The sequence below is a fragment of the Helicoverpa zea genome, chromosome 4 (assembly GCF_022581195.2).
Source record: "Helicoverpa zea isolate HzStark_Cry1AcR chromosome 4, ilHelZeax1.1, whole genome shotgun sequence".
NCBI lineage: Eukaryota > Metazoa > Arthropoda > Insecta > Lepidoptera > Noctuidae > Helicoverpa > Helicoverpa zea.
In genome coordinates, this window is record NC_061455.1 from 12390147 (window position 1) to 12412312 (window position 22166).

Sequence of the window (22166 nt, forward strand, 5' to 3'; positions counted from 1 at the left end):
GAAAACCGAGCAACAATAACCCCGTTTTAAAAAATTGGTCCTTCACGCTAAAGAGATTGCAAAAACGGGTGAAGCCATTTCTAAGAAACTCCTTCGTCAAACTGCGACGGAGAAAAACCCCTTACACAATGATGGAAATTTGCAAAAACTGTTGCCCTCTTAAGCGTCGTGTCGTGAGTTGCACGTATAACTCACGAATTGGACCCGAGAGCCGTACTCTAACCCAGCTTACCGATACCAAAACTAATCGCCGAATAATCGAATACAACACTCGCAACGAAACGATTTTTCATTCGAACAAAATTTAATTGTACTGAAACTATGCAGAGTGGACTGTTATTAATACAGTCATAATTGGAGCTATGAAAATTAACACTAATTGGGTGGAAATTGAAGTTCGAAAGAATAAAGCTGTCTATTGGGTTGGAAATTTTACATTCTGTTAATTAAATTATTTATATACGAAATGAAATATTTCGCAATATTTTTGAAAATATTTGTGCATTGGAGTCAGTCGTATATGAAATTCCTTTGCAGGGGTTGATGATTAAACAAATATTTCAAATGAAAAGCACATAATCCATTGAGTTTCAGAATGATATATTAATTCAATACGATGAAAATATATCGTTTGATAAATATCTTAATGATGAAAAGAATAATATCGATATGCCCTCATCACTAGTGTCGACAGCTTGCGCGTTTCGTGAGACGTTACCATCAGAGGGAGATTCCCACTTATAATTTATTAACAGGTCATAAGTGCTAAAATGTGTACATTCATAAGTCCAGAGGCACGTGGTGGCCCCTCGAATAAATAATTCAATGTATCTGGGTGTTCATGTCGACACCCATTCGGTGCTTCGTCTTTCACTTTTCCTTTCTTTCTTCCGTATGAGGAAAATAATTGGGGAAAACTGTTTGGCGGGCTCGGGATATTGTGTGAATGTTATTTTTTTAGAGCTCTACCTGTTGAAGCCTATTATTGTTATTTAGATGTGTGTAGTCAAGAAATGTTCTGTTAATCGATATTAAAACATTAATGTTTTAAGTCAAAACTACTGGACATAAAATCAAATTATGGTGGTTAAATGTAATAACGTGCACGTAAATTCATTTAACAAGGATGGGGTCAAGCCCTTAATTAAAGTAACATGATTACATATCGTTTTTACATAATGCAGTGGTGACACACGCACGAACCACTCTAATAAAAGTTTCAGGCTTAAGTCCCAAAAACGTTGAACTAAAAAGCATTAAGAACCCGACCAAATTGAATTGGTACGGAACCTTTCCTTGCTAAGCTATTTATGAGTGGATAACAAGCGGTCGGGTAGCCTGCCCCTCCCGGACAAAATTATAATTGGGATATAATATGCGGAATATGGGACCCAGAGGATTTTGGACACGAAGGCTATATATTTTTCCGGGTCAATCATTTTGTCCTACCAAAGACGTATAAATACGATACAAACTAACCTCGATAGATGTAAATATAGATAGTCTTGTTTATATCGAACTATCGACTGATATTATCCGGAAGACCCAAATATTTGCTCGATAAATTGGCATTTTTGGTCAGAGAGGAAGGCTTTGATGTTAAAATTAATCTAAAGGAAATATTACCCTTTTTAGCTTAACATACTAGAAAGTATTCTAAGAGCAAGTTAGCATTCAATCACTGATAAGCTATATCAGCTGCGCGCAGCATAACAAAAGGGGAGCGAATTCTCAGCCGCCCCTGGGGACGGACTCGAGATGCATTTGAAAACAAACAACACATTCGGAAAGTTTCAGTCGCAAACTTTTATATTTCAAGTTCGGCAGTCTCTCAGTTTCGACAGGGTTATTTTGTCGATGGCCACCTCCAAAGTTTCCCGCAAAAGCGTCAACATTTGGTGTCACTTTTCCCTCGGAAGTTACTTTAAAATATTTACGACTCGAACTTGGCGGTACAAGAAAAATTCGCCGAGTCGTATGGCGAATTTATAGTTTGTCGATGGAGTGCGGAAGTTTCGCATTAGAGTATAATCTATCTTGACTCTCTTATTTTTATCGTTGTAGATTTATTTGTGTTTAAAAGTGCAATGATGTAAGATTTCTGGAAGTGAATGAACTTGCTTTGTTTTATGGAGATCCGATACTGTGATGTTGAGTTTGTTTCAAACTTGTAAATTCTTCGTAGGTTAACATCAATACACAGAATTTTCCATAAACAACCCCTGTGAAAAATATATTTAGTAACTATACTATAAGAATCAATAATGTATCTATATACTAGCGGCTAGACAACAATGGCTAATTAGAAAATAGCATGATCAGGATATTATCAGCAGGGTCCAAGTGACGAGAGTGTGCCTCAATGATTTCAGGATATTGGACTGACCGGACGGCTTTTAGCAAATAGAAGTGTAACCATTTTTTATAAAATTTTCGTATATATCGTAATATCGAAAAATGCTGAAAACACTAAAAAAGATAAGACATTATGAAAAAATATACTTAAGAAGTTAAAAATTGCCATCAAAAGCGAAGGCAAAATATATAGCCCATAAAAAAAGAATGGTGTACCTCGACGACGTAATGATCTCCCGCAGGTGCAAAAGGTGTTGTAATGAAAATCACAAGGAAAACCAATCGCTATTAAAACCGTTGGAATCTCATTACTTCCGGCGGTGCGCAGTCGATTTATCTACGTCATGGCGACAGTCACTCCGGCTGACAGTCAACACGGCTCGTAGATAATAAAACACGCCACGAACATCACTATCTATCACAGAGTTATTTACCAAAGTCCTTTAAAATATTGTCGAGGTAAGAATTTTGATTATTTTTAGATAATTTATGGTTTAGCTAATTTTGAGTTGTGATATTTTATGTACAGTCAATTTTACATTAGCTTTCAATACTGATGGAAATATCGATTTAAAATAATGGAATGGTGGAATGAAGTGGGCTGCATCTACTTATTTTAGTGTCTTAAGTGATTGGCTTGTCAATCACATCAAAAATATGGTTTTAAGTAATTTTCTTGCTCATTCACCTGCAATATTATTATCGTGTAATTAATTTGGAGTTACGAAGACATTCTTATTTATTTTTCATATATTTAATGGCATCATGAATAATAAAATATAAATTACGTGTAAAAAAGACATTTTATTAGAAATAAATGTCAGAAAATTTACAGACAAGACGTATGACCCTCAAAGGCAAAAAGACATTAGCGAAGATAGATCTGTGACACCTGAGTTTATATCTAGACCTCGGCAAGGAGGCGCAATACTCGTATATATAGATTACCTTAAGACTTCATAAACTATAAAGGTAATAAAAACGCAGGCATAACTCAAGTCCTCCCCACCTTTGCTATAATTTACATTACAAGACTTACGGGGGCTATATTTTTTTTACTTAAAACGCGCCTTCGTACCATAGCTGAGATTCATAAAGTGGCATTTAACGAGGACGAACACGCGAACAGACAAATAGTTGTCATTATTACACGGTTTGTTATGAACGCACTTCATATTTTATTCAAGAACAGTTCCACGATAAGTTTTAATAAAGTAGGGGTGAAGTTACATCGTTTTTGTGGGGTCTTACGGCCCTTAATGATTGCATTCTTTAATATTTAATGATGACGTAATTTTCTTCCAAGTTGTCTGTCAGTTGTTGTGTTCCATTTACGATAAGTGGGATTGTATTGTAGGTTACATACTTGATGTTTGAGTTAGGTGGATTCCATATGCAAACAATATATGACTATAATAGTATATTTACTTCTAAGTTAGGTTTTACTGGAGGCCAACTTCAACCTAGTTAAGAAAAGGCTAGCCAGATGAACTTCTAAACAATCATTTTCAACATCAAAGATAAAACTCGAAAACTGCATTATCATTGATTCACTGAAAAAATTGTATGCCACACTTTCATGAATTAATCAACCCGAAAAAGCTCCATCGAGTTCACCTAAAAAATCAAATTTAGATCAAAACCCGTCTAACCTAACAAATATTCCCGAAGTGGAATTAAATCAAATCATTCACAAAATGATTGATCACACAACACACAATTTTGTGTGCGCCCACTTCGGTGGCTCGCTTCAAACTGAATTTTGATTGATTACGTGTTACATTTTTAATGGTTACTTGAAAAATCGGAAATCTACGTTCGACCCCTGCTTCTATGATTATCTTAAATTATTTAGTGTGCACCTGGAAATCAGAATGTGATTTACGACCAAATAAAAAAATACCTAAGTAGCAATTGAAAGTTCAAAGAACCCTTTGCATGCGAAACACGAAGATTTTTTAACCTGATCAAATTAAAAACTTCTAAACCCCCAGCTACATTCAAAGTAAAATTCAAACGAATTAGCCAATAAAAATAATCCAATATCCTGGTACCAGCGTAGAATTTTAAACAAGAAAAATCTGCGTCCGCTCCCGTCGGATATACAAAATCACTTGGCGCCAATCCGGCACAAACTATTATCATTAAGACTGTACAGAGTTGAATTTAAATAACTATTTAACGGGGCAATAATGGCGAGGGCACGTACGTGCAGCAGATGTTAATTGCTTGCAGCATTTAATAGGCACGCTCAGTTGAATACTGCTCTGGCGCCGGCACGCTTAGGTCACGACCACACTGACGTAATGGCTGCGATTTTACGACTAAACGTCTAGTCGACATTGATTTTGTGACTTTGCATAAGAGCATCGTTGAACCAGTTTCTTGCATGTGTTCGGTAGGTCAGTGTGCTATGTAGATTTCAGCATCGGGTATTAGCATACCTTCGTATTTTATGCTTTAACTTTTTACGAGGTATATTACTTTTATGACAGTTATTTTGAGACAAACAATTAAAACGTAACGTTCTACAAAACATCCAAAATAAAACTCATAACTGCAATATGTATCAAGGATGTCTGAAACATATTGCAGTAATAAAATATTCTCAGAAACAGGGCTTCCTGAAGTTTCCCTAATCCACGTCACTTGTAGGTACTTAGAATAGTAGCAAACCACTTAGTGTGGAGAACACTTAGCATACTGCTCAGTCCGTCAGTTGAAACGGTTTGAAAATAGCAAGTTTATAGAATCTGCAAATATGAAATACCTAGAAAAACAAAGGCTTTTATAGGTAGACGAGAATTCATAAGAAAAAGACGCACGATTTAAGCCATCCAATCGGCGTTGACCTTAATTTTAAGGCCTCCTCAACCGCACCAGCCTTCCGAATGGAAACCGCACAGATTCCATACCGTGGCCATATACATCCGTCTCTCTCTCGTACGTAATATTCCTATAGCTCTGTCTACCTCCCTCTCGGTGCATTCATACGAAATATATTTTGGTTTGTTTGCAATGTGCGAGTGTCGGTTTTACAAAGATCCGAGTCTCAAATTAATCATGTTTCGCTTTGTGTAACGCTAAATGAATATGAGAGAAAGTTTTTCGAGTGTAAAACGAAACGGTGAATGGGAAAGATGATTTTCTCAGTAAGTTGAAGGGAACTTTGCACTTTCTACGACTTCGCAATCTGATAGTGAAGATGTCTGAAGATCTTGTTTGCAGCGTTTTGCAAACATAAATCTTTAAGGTTTTATTTTGTTAAAGGTGTTTGTGCATTATATTGTGAAGAAGTTGTATGAAACTATTATAATGTTCTTGAAAATTGTGGGAAACTTGAAGCTTCTTAAAATCAATCTATACTCCCTATCAAAATAATATAAAGACTTTTACTTCAACATGTATCTTTAACAAAACCAAAAACAAACATAACAAACATAAGAAACATCAAAATCAAAAACAAAACTGAGCAACAAAAACAAAACTCACACATAACACAAAACACCTAAAAATTCGTCGAAAAAAATATTTGAGCAGTTCATTGAAACCGCGTAGTCGCGTGTTCTACATTAACAACATAATTCTAATGAGTGGCGACATCAATTAGTTATATTTGTCGTCAGCAATTCTCGTACTGCTCACGTTAAAACGATGTTAGGTAAATTAAATTTCGTAGATACCAATCGGAAAATGTTACGTGGTGTTCACGTAATTGTTTTTACTTTTACTTTAGTGGATTATGTCATTTAGTGGTATAAAGCATGTTAAGGCTGTTAATTTATTAGTATTATGTAGGTGGTGAGAGTGGAAACTTTGTGAATGGAAATTCTTAGGGTATATTTATGAAATAGTTCTAACGATGTTAGGTGAGCTAAAATTGACGTGGTCATTTGAAATTAGCAATTTGAGGATCGAGCTTAAGAGAAAAATTTTCATACATACAATAAATAATTATAGAGCATCCAAACCCCACTGGTAATGTTAAAATCCCATGTATGAACATTTTGCCAGTAATAGGAGGCGAGCCAATTACTGGGCCACCCATTAACTGAGCACAAATCCAGCTTAATATACTCCCGCCTTACAGTTCGGAGAAAATAAGCCTTATGTTATGTTTATGGTAATTTCTTATATAGAAATAATAATTATTATTATGAGGATAGTGTAGTGTATGCAGGTACATGTGCATCATTGTATAGGTTATGTCATTATTATGACGCCTCGTGCGCATACGTCACTCGGTTATAAATACCGGATCGAGCGGTGGGGAGTCAGTCGTTGTCAGACTGTCGACCTGTGTGGTGGTGCGTTGGCGAGTCGATTAACATAATAAAATGAGCGTACAATACATTGGCGACGAGGATAAAACCGTGAGTGTTTGGACCAACAGTTACCTATTATCTAATTTTTATAATTTTGAACTACCTATTAGTTCTGTGATCCAGAAAAATATTTGATATACAAGGTTATACTAAATAATTTGTCCTATTCATGCCTATACCAAATTAATGTATGCTAAATAAGCTTTGACAACAAGTAACCTCTGACCGATGTTAATATTCAATCATATTAAAAAGAGCAAAAGGAAAGAAGGAAGGAAAGAGAGTAGAATGACAAAGTATACATAACTTTTATGTTCATGTATGTATCACCCGAATTGCAAACAAATTTTAACCTTTTTACGTAATTCTTTGTTTAAGTTTACCTTGTTACAATTCTAATGGAAGTAGCAATATTTATTGCAGGTGTTAATATTTATCAAATGAGTAATTTATAATACAAAATCATTACTTGGTGATCAGTTTACTCATTCTTAAACCTGCATCAAAGTTTATTCAATAATAGGCATTTATTGGAAGCAATATAAAGTTGCTGGTTGTTGAATTGTCGTCAAGACGACTTTAGCAGTGGTGGGATTTCCTAGAGGATATAATACAATAACCTATTTGCCTTATAATCAATTGTGTTTAATAATTGTTGTGCTTGCATGCCAACAAGGCGGAATGTACACGGATCTTATTATGTTGTTTACAATCCTATTTTGTAAGTGCCTGCATTCTAAGCAAATAAAGACCTATTCTATTCCAAAAATCTGCTGGTCATTAAATTGACAGCTTGACGGTTAGCAGTAGTGTATATCTACTGGTCATTAGATTGACAGCTTGGCAGTTGGCAGTAGCGTGTATCTACTGGTCATTAGATTGACAGCTTGGCAGTTGGCAGTAGTGTGTATCTACTGGTCATTAAATTGACAGCCTGATTGTTGGCAGTAGTCTATATCTACTGGTCATTGAATTGACAGCTTGATGGTTGGCAGTAGTGTGTATCTACTGGTCATTAAATTGACAGCCTGATTGTTGGCAGTAGTCTATATCTACTGGGCATTGAATTGACAGCTTGATGGTTGGCAGTAGTGTATATCTACTGGTCATTAAATTGACAGCTTGGCAGTTGGCAGTAGTCTATATCTACTGGTCATTAAATTGACAGCTTGACAGTTGGCAGTAGTGTGTATCTACTGGTCATTAAATTGACAGCCTGATTGTTGGCAGTAGTCTATATCTACTGGTCATTGAATTGACAGCTTGATGGTTGGCAGTAGTGTGTATCTACTGGTCATTAAATTGACAGCCTGATTGTTGGCAGTAGTCTATATCTACTGGGCATTGAATTGACAGCTTGATGGTTGGCAGTAGTGTATATCTACTGGTCATTAAATTGACAGCTTGGCAGTTGGCAGTAGTCTATATCTACTGGTCATTAAATTGACAGCTTGACAGTTGGCAGTAGTCTATATCTACTGGTCATTAAATTGACAGCTTGACAGTTAACGGTAGTGAACGTCTACTGGTCATTCAATTGACTGTACACGCATAAATTATCTGGCGATAGTTGTCAACTACTGCAACAACTAAATAGTAAATCTTGATAATTTTTATATTTTCTGTGCCCGGTGATTTGGATCATAAAAAGCTTCCAAACTTAACTTCTCAGAGTCTAGTCAACAACTTATACCTGCTATATTGTTCTGGTACTTAACTAACTTAATTCAAGTGCTTGCAATATAGAGGATATTACAAGAACAAACTGGTGGGTTATACAAGCTGTTGATTTGCATCCGTGCCATATTCAAGGAGGTAATTATGCTAATGATTCTCGACCCAAATCAACAAAAAAATTGGTACGTAATTTTTGTATTTATTTTTTTTTTTGGAATTCCGTAAATGTCATCTAGCCTTATTTAAACTTGGCGCGTGTGTTACTGGCCTTAAAACCGTGCTGCGCCCTCACACAAACGCAAACACAAAGCATACGTAACGGTCATTCATAAATTTCATTCATAAAATTGGATTACTTCTGAAATACCACGACATTACAATGACAAAAAAAGCAGTGCATATTAGCTATTTCCCGTCTACTGTAATTCCAATCGATTATTTACGTATTTTATGTCCTCCTCCTGAACTATGGCACAAATGCAAATCAACACCTTGTATACTCAACGGTTCTACAAATGACAAACATGTGCTAGGTATCTAGTTAAACAAACAGCACATTGAGGGACCGTAGTAGGTTGGCCATGTATGTTGAAGAACTCGCCCAGGTATACTGGTATGTATTCACCTATGCACAACATCCAAGTCCATCAACACCTCTAGTGGGTTGCCTACCCATAATAGTGTTAATTATAACAGTTGCTCAGTCACCCTAGGTATAATTTCAATACTTTTACTTTATTTTGCTGTATTAAAGAGGTTGTTATACAACAGAGATATTCCAGAAGATACAGAACAGTAGAACAGCATACAAGCAGCAATACTAGCTGGAAAATGTGGATCAAAATTTTGGTATTCAATAGATAGAATCTTTGGTAAACATGCTAGCTCACAATTGTAATTTCAGTACTTTAGGTTGATATAAAACTCTTAGATCAAAAGAATATGGAACTAAGCATTGGAGCAATCTGTGATTTATTTGACAATGCTACTTTATCTACCCAACTGCCTCGTTGGTCTAGCTGTCGCAAGCGCGGCTGCTGAGCACAAGGTCTCGGGTTCGATTCCCGGGTCGGGCCTGGAAGTTGGTGATTGATACACCCGTGCATCGGAAAGCACGTAAATGTCGGTCCTGCGCCTGATCTCTTTCCGGTCGTGTCGGATTGCCGTCCCATCGGGTTATGAGAGTGAAGGAACAGTGAGTGCACCTGTGTCTGCGCAAATGCTTGTGCACTATAATATGTCCTGCGCAGTTGGCTAATCCCCTTACGTGAGTACAGCCGCCGTAGCCGATAATCGGCTAGGAGGACATCATCATCATTTACCCAACTGGGCCTTCTCATCTGTGACAAAAAATCTTTTAAGGATGATACCTGGAAGGAGTTCCAATGTAGATACTTACTCTGGGAACTGTCTAATGATGATTAGCTCATGGATGATTGTTGCAATCAAGTTCTCAAAAGTTGATGATTGCGTGTGCTTTTAAAACCTTCAAGACTCAGGCTTGAATGAATTTTAATTGGTATCTTAGCCTCTTTTTTATTGATTTACATTGGTGTTTACAAATAGTTTAACAAAGTGGCCCTCATTATAATATTGTTATTTGCAAATTATGTTTTACAGTATTGCAGTACCAATAAGCAGTATAAGTACATTGAGAGTTGTGGAAGAATATGCTTCCATAGGAGCGAATAACGTAACCATATATGAACATATATGAAATAGAATCCATTTATTGATCTCAAGTTAATAAATCATCACATTAATATATTCTTGAAGTGCACACCTACTTGTAATATAAAGTTGTGTAATTTCCTCAACCCATCCCATAAGATAAGATCCATATGGGTGGTGGGATGGATATCTATTAACAAAATAATGTCTTGTGTCCATAGCGTTAGGGTTAATAATAATTGATCTTAGAACACCAATCTTAGGTTACCGTAAGACAATTGGACTCGCATGAGAGGTAAAGAACTTTATCACTATTTACATTTATCGACATTTATTACTCTTTTGTGCTAATTAAACTACACAGTTGCGTCGACATTTGGTTAATAATAACTAAAATATTATTAAGTTCCTAAGTCCTACTGCAAAATATAATCTGAGTAAGTGTTCCTTAAAGTATAGGAAGTAAAATTGCCCTTAGTCACCAAATCGTTTAAAAATTTACTGGGGTGCTGTCCCTATAAAAGATAATAATATTTTTATATTCTGGTTGTCTAACTAAAACAACGTAGATAAAGTCAGCTGCAATAAAGGGTAAGCGCTTTTGAACGAAACTATAAACATACTTATGCAGCCAATTATACTTACATAAAAAAAATATATATATATTACGTTACCTATACGCGGTCATGAAATTGGAAAAGCGTAAAATATTAAAAATGGAAGCAGCACAAAGCTGATCATCAAATTGATGAGGTCAAGTATGACATGAGAGCAGCATAGCTGCTCATGAAATTGAGATATAGAATTAGAATCCCACATTTATCTATGTGTAGACAAATGTTTTAGAAAGTTTAGCGGTTGTTTTGCAAAAGGAAAATTGCATCGACTAGAAAACTGTTTGTGAGCTGCTGTCACCTTGTTGAAAGGAAGAAGAGCATGAGTTGAGGGTCAGGGACTCTTCTATTTTATGGTGATGCAGAATGTCACAGCTTCAAAATATATAGTGCAAAGTTAGTGACACCTGTTAAAGTGCGTTCGTTACATAATATGGTTCTAATTAGTTAAAATCTGATTCGTAATGTTACTTTACACCTTCGTTATAATCAATATGTAACCATGACACTAAAAAGCTTACCATCAAAGCATAATAATTCTTTGACTACTTTAATTTTTGAAAACCACATTAATAAAAGCAAACAAACATTACAGAACGCAATGTCCGGTGATAATAGTGTTCTTGGATGCCTAACCGAAATATAAGTATTCCTATCGCACTATTATATCATCATCATCATCATCATCATCTCAGCCATAGGACGTCCACTGCTGAACATAGGCCTCCCCCTTTGATCTCCACAGATACCTTATAAAGACGACCTTATAAAGGTCACCGGAAGACGCTGGATGCAGGTCGCTTCCAACTATTATATGCAGTAAGGTATTCATATGTTGGGTGTTGAATGCTAAGAAGCTTACAGTTTCTTGACTAGATATTGGACATACATTGATGTAGGGTATTTAAAGCCTATATCAGAATTTCAGCGAGTGTACTAGCAGAAACGTGCAAAGTACTAGCGCTGATCAATAGGGTTGAAGACCAGATTGTTTGTTACATTGCTGAGATAATGATAGGCTTTGATATTCCACTCTCAAATTAAAAACTACATATTACCAAAATTAGTTGAGTTAGCATTCTCTTGCTTACAAGGCACACAAAGTACTTAACTCGTACATAGAACTACAATTTAAACCATTAAATTGGTGACAAAATATGTGGTCGCCATTAAATTGGAGACAAAGTATGTGGTCACCATTAAATGGGTGACAAAGTATGGAGTCACCATTAAATTGGAGACAAAGTATGTGGTCGCCATTAAATGGGTGACAAAGTATATGGTCATCATCAAATTGGAAACAGTCCATCTAGGTCACCATTCAATTGGGACGATCTTATGTGATTACTTTCCTCGTACGGCTCGTACGGTTTTGAATGAGTGAAAAGCATTGATGAGGTACCCTAATGCCGATCTTTTACCTTGGAACAATGCATTCTGTATCAGTTTTAAGTGAAGTCGAACCAAGCAAGATGAGTGCTCATTATCTGAAGGCACAGCAATATTTCAGACTTGCTTGATTTCACATGGACTGATTGGCGGGATGTCTGCCAAATGGACGGATCATCTCTAGTGTAGATATAATACAGGGCCGGAACAGCGGCTACAAAACCTGAAGTTAAACTTGCCGGCCTGATATCACTGCTACGAATTTGTCTTGTTGAGCCTGAAGCAGATGCTGGTATGTTACCGTCTGCAAAGGGACGGATTTTTATTTATGTTTATTTCACAAGGGAAGGGATGTAGTGTCCTGCAGTATCACCGATATCTGTCGTCTCCTTAAATGGAAAGGGAAATGAAATGGAAACGGAACAAAGTAAATCAGTTTGATGGCAGTGTGATCGGTGGACTGATCTGATAGCGTGGTTTTGTTGTGCTGCAGGTGTTTGATAGATCTTTAAGAAATTACCAAAATATTTATGAGTTTGATTGTTGGACTTTTTGAAACAAGGTTAAAATCAAAACAACAAGGGAGAGATGTAGTGTATGCAGGTACATGTGCATCATTGTATAGGTTATGTCATTATTATGACGCCTCGTGCGCATACGTCACTCGGTTATAAATACCGGATCGAGCGGTGGGGAGTCAGTCGTTGTCAGACTGTCGACCTGTGTGGTGGTGCGTTGGCGAGTCGATTAACATAATAAAATGAGCGTACAATACAGATAGCAATGTGATAATCAATAGATTGTCATGAGTAAGTCATATTTGTCGAAGGAACGGTGATTAGGTAGGCATTCACACTATAATTAGGCATTTTCTTATCTACATATAATAGGCTGAAGACCCAGACTCGTGTTCTTCAAGCTGAGGACTTATCTTTGTGATATAACGCCTGTAATAAAAAGTGTAAACAAAAATATTACTTGAAGAAAAATAATACTTTAAAAATATTATAAAAAGAGATTTAAATCGAAACGTCTTCAAAGTGAGGTCTGAAATCAGAACTCGTAAAATCAGACACATCTGGGTTTTGTGAACAAGTGAGGATAAACCGTAGTACTTAAACTAGAATACCTAGACTTCTTTATTCTATTATTTGGGACATAACACTTGGATGTGATGTACATATGTAAGCCGTTCGGGACTGTTTGTGCCCCAAATAATATTTGGCTTTGGTAGAAGGTGTTGAACTGAATTCTGGATAGCCAGAATACGATGTTTGTTATGCCTATTGTATGTTGATATTATTGGTCCTAAGCGGTCAACCTTGGAGGAAATTGATAATGGAAAATCGAGGGGATTGTCAACCTTTAGTCATTAACTTGAAATATTGTTATGGGGATAAAATAATAACTTAAGTTTCAGTGATTGTGAGAAGGTATTAAAACATCCCAAAACCCAAATTAAGAGTTCTCCAAAATGTATTAATCTGTGTTTTAGTTCACTGTACAATATATGCTTTAGATATGGAGCCAAAGCAGCCAATTTAAACACAGAAATGCAATTAATAACACATATCAAGTTACTAACAAGCAACTGCTCATTTTGCCCCCAGCAACCTAATCAACTAATCAACATACCAACCCCTAAATTTCTGTCTCACAACCATTAACAAGTAATTAGTCCCTACAGAAGCAGTTAACACATAATTATAAACACATAACAGTTTCGGAAATGTCCGCACGTCACTATCTTCGTATCTCAATCGATAACTTTGAATCGCTCAGCCCAACACTAACTCATTCTCTGTTTAAGTTTCAATAATTTCCTAAGGGATTTTGGTATGTATTTGACGATGGCTACCAACTGTGAATTATTAACCTTACCCCGACCTCTGCGGGTCATTTAGACCTCAGAATTAAATTACAACGTTTGTAATTTGGAAATGGAGTTGCTTGTGATTATTTTGATACTCGATTTTGTTATTGTTATCGTGTATTGGGAAAATAGTTGAGTTAAGGTATATTAATACTGCTATTTTATGAAGCTCAATTTACCTAAAGTATTTTATTAATTTCTTCAAGTTATTGTTTCGTACTGTAATGCTTACTTTACTTTTGAAGAGGTTATTAGAAACTTTTTAGCTACCATAGTAGGTTACATGTTACATGATAATGATGTTAAAATAGGGGTATTTTAAAATCATTTGGGTATATAGTGTTTCATAATACCATTCTACATTATTAACCTTTATTTTACAACAATAAGCACTAATAAACAACAATCAACTTAAGCGCCACCCTATTCCAAAAAACGCGACTTAAACAGACATAAATATAGCTCACTAATGCCTATAACTTCGCCCCCGGAAAATCGTGAATTCCAAAAAAGGAAAAATTCGTAATTCGGCGCATTTCGTAAAGGAGCCGTCAATTTGCTCCCTAATTGTCCTTGGGAAAGGTGAAAGCATTACTTTCATACATTTTTAAAGCCGACGACCGCCCGTCATCAATGTACGCCGTCATTCATTCTGACGCGTCAAATAATAATTTCATGACGCAATATGGCCCCTTGTTTATGTGATTTGAATTTGGAATGTATTCCGAAATTGATTTTGACGTTTGGATTATTAATATCGGAAGAATTGGTTTGAGATATCTTGAGAAATTGTTTGATGTTTATGTAATGTTCTGTTTTTATTTATGAAATATTCTAATCATACTCTTGTTTTTTTCAAATTTTGGCCCCGAATAATACGTAAAAGTACCTACTTGAGTATGTGCAGACATTAATGTATGCTTCTGTTAATTTAAAATACATCACTCTTTAATTCAACGCGAATTAACCGCAGTCAGCTTTCCAGCAAAAAGCCGAGTATCTGTTAACCACGTGAGGGGAAAAAGGCACAATTATTTTAAACAGTGTTTTCGCAGCAGATAATAACTGGCGTTCTTCATTAAAAGGCAAACAACACACCATTTAAAACAGAAAGCGGATTACCCAGCTCGATAATGGCGGAGTCGCGATCAAAAAGCTTTACTTCATAAATTATTAGTTCGTATTTCATAAAGTTAATCGCTTGAAACGGATCCCGTCGCGTAGTCGGATCGTGGACCAATCGTACGGTGTTTTAGTTTCAATTACTTGGTACAAGTTTTTGTTTCTGATTAAAGATCCTTGTTTTATCTAAAAATTATTTACAGGTTTTCATTTTCCAAATAACTACGTTAAATAATACGTTTTCCCACGGTTTCACCCGCGTCCCGTCGCCTATGTTACTCATAGATCAAGTAGCTTTATAAAAGTAGAAGAATTTTTAAAATCGATCCAGTAGTTTTTGAGTTTATCAATATTACAAACAAAAAAACTAAGTTTTCCTCTTTATAGACAAAGTCATCATCCTTTTTAGCCAATTATGAAAAAAAGACTGAGTTCTAGGGGTACTGCAGGTAAATATTTGTAGGTATTCCACTATTTCTTAGGACCAACTGACTATACAGTTATACATACATTTCCCACAACCCAGTTACTGTGTAACACGATACCCCTTTGTAGTTAGTAGTGAGACGTTCGGGCTTCTGACTACTAATAACCAAAAGTGAAATGTACGGTATTTTATGTTCTCTGAAGGAATTCATACTGTGTGTTCCTGATCAAAATTCAAACTATTATTGAATTCGAATTTGTGCCGGTAGGTATATCTTGGTATGCATACTAAATTAAAATGTTGATTCTGCATATTACAGTGCACTTATTCAGTTCTGTTTGACCCTCGCCTAGCACTTACTGATGTGTGAAACATTTTGTGAGCGATGGTGATATGACACAAAAATATTGTTTATATAGGAACTTATACCTAAATGAGCTAATTTAATTATAAGCGTAAAAAAGTAAACATCTCATGGTGGCCCTAATGAAAAATTACACCTTCATTTCAAATAATCTGCAATAGAATTAAATACAGTGTGTCATAAAAGATATAATATTAAATAATGGTATTCAGTGAAATTTACAATTACCTCCTCTATTTTCGCTGTCCGCCGGTTTCACCTGTATTGCCCGGTTCATCTGAAACAAAAATAAAAAACATTAAATAATTTGTTTTCGTAAAAGTACTCTTTTGAAAATGAAGACCGAATTTCTTATAAGGGAGCGTCTGGGATATGTGTGTCTAGTCATCTGAATATTCTTTACAAATTAGTCTCCTAGACAAAACGGCAAAAAATCGTTTTTGAATTTATCGCAATCAGATAGACATTATGTACAGTCGCGACTAAGTACTTCCTTTTATAAAATGTAGTTAACTTTAGGTGCATACTTGGGAACTTGAAATACACTTAAGTTTTATTTAGGAAAATCGAAATGTCTTATTTTGGTATTGAAAAATTGGATTGTGCCGCCAAAATATTCATTTACAAACCAGAAATTCAAATGCAATTCGTCAGCCAATCATCAGCTAAGCACACAGCATTAGACACAGCGCACAATAGTCGTAGTTAGCGATAATTCCATCACCATTACCGCGCCTGCATTGTGTTTTATACCAATAAATGTTAATTTTGCGTTAATGTATTCTAAAATAAACGCCACCGTTGACGGCCTCGCATAATTAACTGGATAGTGCTTACGGCCAGCCTACTCTTAATTGCATAGGATTAATGCACGGGAATTTGATGCGGTTCTTTTTTGTGTTTTTTAGTTTTTTTTTGTAGTTTGTAAATGAAGCTAATTATTTTCTATTTTTAACTGTGTTTTTTTATGTTTCAGATTGTATTTTATTATTCCTTATACATGCCTCATGGAAACTATTCAGCGCTTACCTAGCTATTGCCGATAAATGGAACATGGAACACTGAAAGATCTTTTTTACATCGGCTCAGAAGTTCCTGAGATTGGTGCATTCAATATAACTAGATGTGGGAATGAATGTCGAGTGGAATGGAACGTGACAGAATATGAGGGAGGCGTGAGCGAGTGAGCGAAGGAGTGAGAGAGAGGGACTGAATGAACGGGGTTAGAGGCAACCACGCGGTACTGAGTGTAACGAACGAGCCAAAGTTGTTGAAATAAAAGTTGTAATAAGTGTTTAAAACGGGATTTTATTTCAAAGTCATCGATCCCCGGCACGAAGAGAGCTACAGATTTTGGGGGCTCGTCCGGGATCGATCAACGACGAATTTCCACGAAGTTTTCTACGACGCACCGGCCGGCGCGACGCGGCGGCCATTAAATTTGAATTACGAAGTTACGGAGCACGATGGAATCGAAATCAACGACGATTACGACTGCAGCGGCGCCGGTGGCGTTCGGGCTCACAGAGGGGCTCATCGAGAAGTTCAGCGGAGACGACAAATCTTACTCGTCGAGTAAGTGGGCTCAAGACATCGAGGATAACGCTGAGATATTTCAGTGGACGCCGCAACAAACTTTGATCGTGGCTCGCCGGTCACTCACCGGGACGGCTGAGCTATGGTTAAAATCCGAGAAGGCATTCAAAACCTACGGCGATCTCAAGGCTGCGCTTGTGAAGGAATTTCCAGACACCGCGAACGTCAAGGAAATGCACGAGCTAATGGCGGCACGCAAGAAATTAAAAGGCGAGACGTATTATCAGTACATGTTGCATATGAAAGAGCTAGCGCGGCGTGCGAAATTTCCCGACTACATCGCGATACAGTACATCGTGGATGGCATCGACGATTACGAGAGCAATAAGGTGATTCTGTACGGCGTGACCACGTTTCCAGCATTGAAGGAAAAGCTGGCTTTCTATGAGAAAATGAAGTCCAAAACCAGGGAGCGAGAAAAGAGAACCGAGAGGTTAAAAGGTCATGCGAGGTCGGCGGAGGCGTCCTCGGCAGCATCGGGATCGGCGAGGCGGTGCTATAGCTGTGGTGACATGGGACATGAAGCGGGTGTGTGTAAAAACGGATTGAAGTGTTTTGGGTGTAATCAGTTCGGTCACATTCGTAACCAGTGTCCCGTAAATCCGATGAGATCTACGGCTACAGCATCGGCATCGGGTCATTCAGGCGCCAAGATGGCGGGCGCAGGCGGCAGCGGCGCTCACGGCGGCCGAGGAGGCGGGGCTTCCGGTTCCGGGGAGGCCGGAAAGTTGGGACCCAAGCGACCCGCGGCTATGTTCGGAACGGTGAACGAAGTAAGCGGAAACGAGGCTGTCCGCGCGGTCATAGACAATGAAACGTCACTGACATTGACAGATGTCAACACTGTAAATGTGACAGCTACGAGTTACGAAGATCGAAACGTTAACATCACGCATGTAAACAAATGTGTTCGGAAGCCGGTAAAAGACATTAAAATTAATAATACAGTTTTAAATGCTCTCGTAGATTCAGGTAGTGATGTGAACCTATTATCTTTGTTGTATTTACCTATGTTGAACGCCGAAGTGGCGAGTGAAACGTTAACGATGTCTGGATTAGGCCGTAGTGAAATACAATCAAGGGGCAGCGTCTCTGTTGGACTTGAGATTGATAATCAGTGTTTTAATGGTGTAGTTTTTCATTTAGTTCCACCAGAGGTGATGCCCTACGACGTAATAATAGGTCAAGAGTTCCTGGGTCGTGTTACTGTGGTAATGAATGAAGGGGGTATTAGGTTTTTCCCCATTGGTTGTTGTGAATGGGTTGGTCAAATTGATTGTTTTCCAGGATGTGTAGCAGTCAATGTTGATCACATTCAAGATCCAGCAGTAAGGAGTGAGGTTATGCAATGTGTTGAGGAGTATAAGCCATTGTATAAGGAAGAGGCCCCGATCCAACTTCAAATTGTATTGAAGGATGACATCCCAGTGCGACAGCGACCCAGACGACTGTCACTTATGGAGCAACAGGTAGTGGAAGATCAAATCGAGGAATGGCTTGATAAAGGCATCGTGAGGGTGAGTTTCTCAGATTACTCCAGTCCTTTAGTGCTAGTAAAGAAGAAAGATGGTTCGACTAGGGTCTGTGTGGACTATAGGCAGGTCAACAAGAAAATAGTTAAGGATGAATTTCCACTTCCCGTAATCCATGATCTGATTGACAAATTGCAGGAAGCTAAGGTATTCAGTGTACTTGATTTGAAAAGTGGGTTCTTTCATTTGAAGGTCAGCGAGGAGTCTATTAAGTACACATCATTTGTCACTCACCACGGGCAGTTTGAATTTCTCCGTGCCCCGTTTGGTTTGTCCACCTGTCCCAAAACTTTTATGAGATTTGTGAGTATAATCTTTAGAAATTTGATTTCCCAAGGAGTGTTAATCATATTTATCGATGACATTATAATTCCAGCCTTGGATGAAGTTCAGGCTGTATCGAGGTTGAAGCAAGTGCTAGAAGTCGCAGCACATTATGGCTTGGAGATTAATTGGAAAGGCGAACCTACTGCAGCGTGAAGTTGAGTACTTGGGCCACAGGGTGAAGGATGGAGAAGTACGGCCGAGTACAGATAAGGTGGATGCAGTCATAAGGTACCCTGAGCCAAGAACCCTCAAGCACTTGCACAGTTTTGTTGGATTGACAAGCTATTTCAGGAAGTACATTGAAAATTATGCTTCTGTGGCGAAGCCATTGACTGATTTATTAAAGAAGAATACAGAGTTCATATTTGAGGATAAGGAAAGAAAAGCTTTTGAGACACTGAAGAATAAATTAGCTAGCGGACCTGTTCTGAAGATTTTCAATCCGAAGTTGAAGACTGAATTGCACACCGATGCCTCAGGTGTAGCATTGGCTGCAATACTCATGCAACACCATCCAGGGTCAGGCTTACACCCAGTACATTACATGAGTAAGAAGACAACTGACATTCAGAGCCGGTACTCAAGCTACGAATTGGAAGCACTAGCCATCATAGAAGGTATCAGGAAGTTCAGGCACTACCTTTATGGTATTCCATTTAAAATAGTCACAGACTGTAAGGCTTTTGAATTAACACTTAAGAAGAAAGACTTGTCAGCCAAGGTAGCCAGGTGGGTCCTCATGCTCAGTGAATATGATTTCGAAGTGGAGCACAGAGCGGGCTCCAGGATGCAGCATGCAGATGCTTTGAGCCGCATACCAACAGTGGCAGTGGTTACTACTCTGCAGGAGAGTTTACGCCAAGCACAAGATCAAGATGATGGCATAAAAGCCATAAAGGAAATTTTGAGAGGAGGAAGTCCATACGACGATTATTGGTTAGAAAATGGTGTGTTGTATAAGACTGAGCAGAAGCTGTTTGTAGTGCCAAGAAGTTTGGAGAAAGAAATTATTAACAGAGTACACAGCAAAGGTCACTTTGGAAAGTCTAAGATGAAAGAGTTACTGAATAAGGAATATTACATTAGAGATGTGGACAAGAAGATGCAGGATTTTTTATTGAGTTGCATTCCTTGCCTACTAGCAACAAGGAAGGAAGGAAAACAGGAAGGATTCTTGAATCCGATAGAGAAAGAAGGTGTTCCATTTGATACCCTGCATTTAGACCATATTGGTCCACTTACAGAGACAAGAAAGCAATACAACTACATACTCACGGTGATAGATGGGTTTACGAAGTTCGTATGGCTGTTTCCCACGAAAACTACTTCATCATCAGAGACATTAAGGAAAATTCAGATTCATCAGCAAATATTTGGGAACCCCCGGCGGTTCATAACAGACCGGGGAACGGCATTTACAAGTAATGAGTTTAAGAGTTATTGTGAAGAAGAAAAGATATCTCATGTAAAGATTACTACTGGTGTGCCACGTGGTAATGGCCAAGTGGAGAGAGTACATCGAATACTTATTCCAGTTTTAACAAAACTATGTTTGGAGAATCCTGCAGTATGGTACAAGCATGTAAGCAAAGTGCAGAGGGCACTCAACTCTACTTTCCAGAGAAGCATAAACACAACACCATTTGAACTACTGATGGGAGTAAAAATGAAGGGTAAGGAAGATTTGGAAATTCTACAACTATTACAGGAAGAAAATACACTACAATATGATGAAAATAGAGAGAAGATAAGGCAGCAAGCCAAAGAACAGATTCTAAAGATACAAGAGGAAAATAAAAAACAATATGATAGAAAGAGAAAGGAAAGTTCAAAGTATAAGGAAGGTGATTTAGTGGCGATTAAAAGAACACAGTTCGGTCCAGGGTTGAAGCTGAAACCTAAATACCTAGGCCCTTATAGAGTGGTGAAATGCAAGCGTAAGGATCGCTATGACGTAGAGAAACTTGATAGTTCTGTAGAGGGTCCCCAGCGTTCATCCAGTTCAGCTGACCAAATGAAGAGATGGCCTCAACACGGTGACGCCGAGATGCTGGAGGAGTAGCAGTCACCTTACTCCGCAGGTTATTATTGCAGTTCTTATTTCAGGAGGGGTTAACTTTCGTTCATTATCACAGTGCCATGGCGTAGGGCTATCTGTACCAGAGTATTTACTATGTTATTTTTCTATGTAAAACTAAACATTTTGTTTTCTAAACCTATAAATTGTATTAAGTTCGAAGTAACATTTAAATGTTTTTGCCAATGTAGAGTTGTATGTTTTAAATTCAGAAACAAGATTGTCTTGTAGGAAGTAGTTATGTGTATTAGGTTGTTGTAGAGTATGGTTCCAGTTTATTTTATTTAACTCAATTATGTAGTGGTTATTATGATGTTTTAGTCTAGTTAGTACATAAGATTTGGTGTATGTCTGAGGACAGACATGAGTGCAGGACGGCCGAATGTGGGAATGAATGTCGAGTGGAATGGAACGTGACAGAATATGAGGGAGGCGTGAGCGAGTGAGCGAAGGAGTGAGAGAGAGGGACTGAATGAACGGGGTTAGAGGCAACCACGCGGTACTGAGTGTAACGAACGAGCCAAAGTTGTTGAAATAAAAGTTGTAATAAGTGTTTAAAACGGGATTTTATTTCAAAGTCATCGATCCCCGGCACGAAGAGAGCTACATAGATATTATAAAACAGTCCTCAACGTTTTTACATGAAAACTTTAAACTGATAGTTCCGACTTGACAATTATGAAATTCTTTACACTGCACACAAATGAGTTCATCTTTTTTATATAATTTTCCGTAACTTACACTGTGTGACAGAAAATAATACCCATTTAAAATGTGTTTTTTTTTTTTATTTATACGTAAGTCAAAAAGCATGGTG

At 37.5% G+C, this 22166-nt stretch overlaps 2 protein-coding genes across 12 annotated transcripts in view; one reads left to right on the forward strand and one right to left on the reverse strand.

The window, feature by feature from the left end:
• The window catches only part of LOC124629528 (CUGBP Elav-like family member 4), a 572069-nt gene that overhangs the window by 142114 nt on the left and 407789 nt on the right, over window positions 1-22166 (reverse strand). For all 7 annotated transcript variants that reach the window (XM_047162943.1, XM_047162946.1, XM_047162945.1 and 4 more), the window contains one exon: window positions 16046-16094. In XM_047162943.1, the coding sequence (XP_047018899.1) occupies window positions 16046-16094 (49 nt within the window). The remainder of the gene's footprint in view (window positions 1-16045; window positions 16095-22166) is intronic.
• Window positions 16945-20635, forward strand: LOC124629526. 5 transcript variants are annotated; one of them, XM_047162940.1, is made up of 3 exons: window positions 16945-18930; window positions 19138-19248; window positions 19322-20635. In XM_047162940.1, exons 1-3 carry the CDS (start codon window positions 17284-17286, stop codon window positions 19352-19354), a joined length of 1791 nt encoding a protein of 596 aa, XP_047018896.1. In that variant the 5' UTR covers window positions 16945-17283; the 3' UTR covers window positions 19355-20635. The 5 variants fall into 5 exon arrangements, with proteins under 5 accessions (XP_047018896.1, XP_047018893.1, XP_047018894.1 ...); XM_047162937.1 differs by having other exon boundaries at window positions 16945-19248; XM_047162938.1 differs by having other exon boundaries at window positions 19138-20635.

Excerpts from the sequence above, each read along its gene's own strand:
- LOC124629526 (XM_047162937.1), top strand. The coding sequence starts at position 17,284 with ATGGAATCGAAATCAACGACGATTACGACTGCAGCGGCGCCGGTGGCG. Across the intron at positions 19,249-19,321 it reads CCAAAACTTTTATGAGATTT|CCTTGGATGAAGTTCAGGCT; the intron begins GTGAGTATAATC and ends TTATAATTCCAG.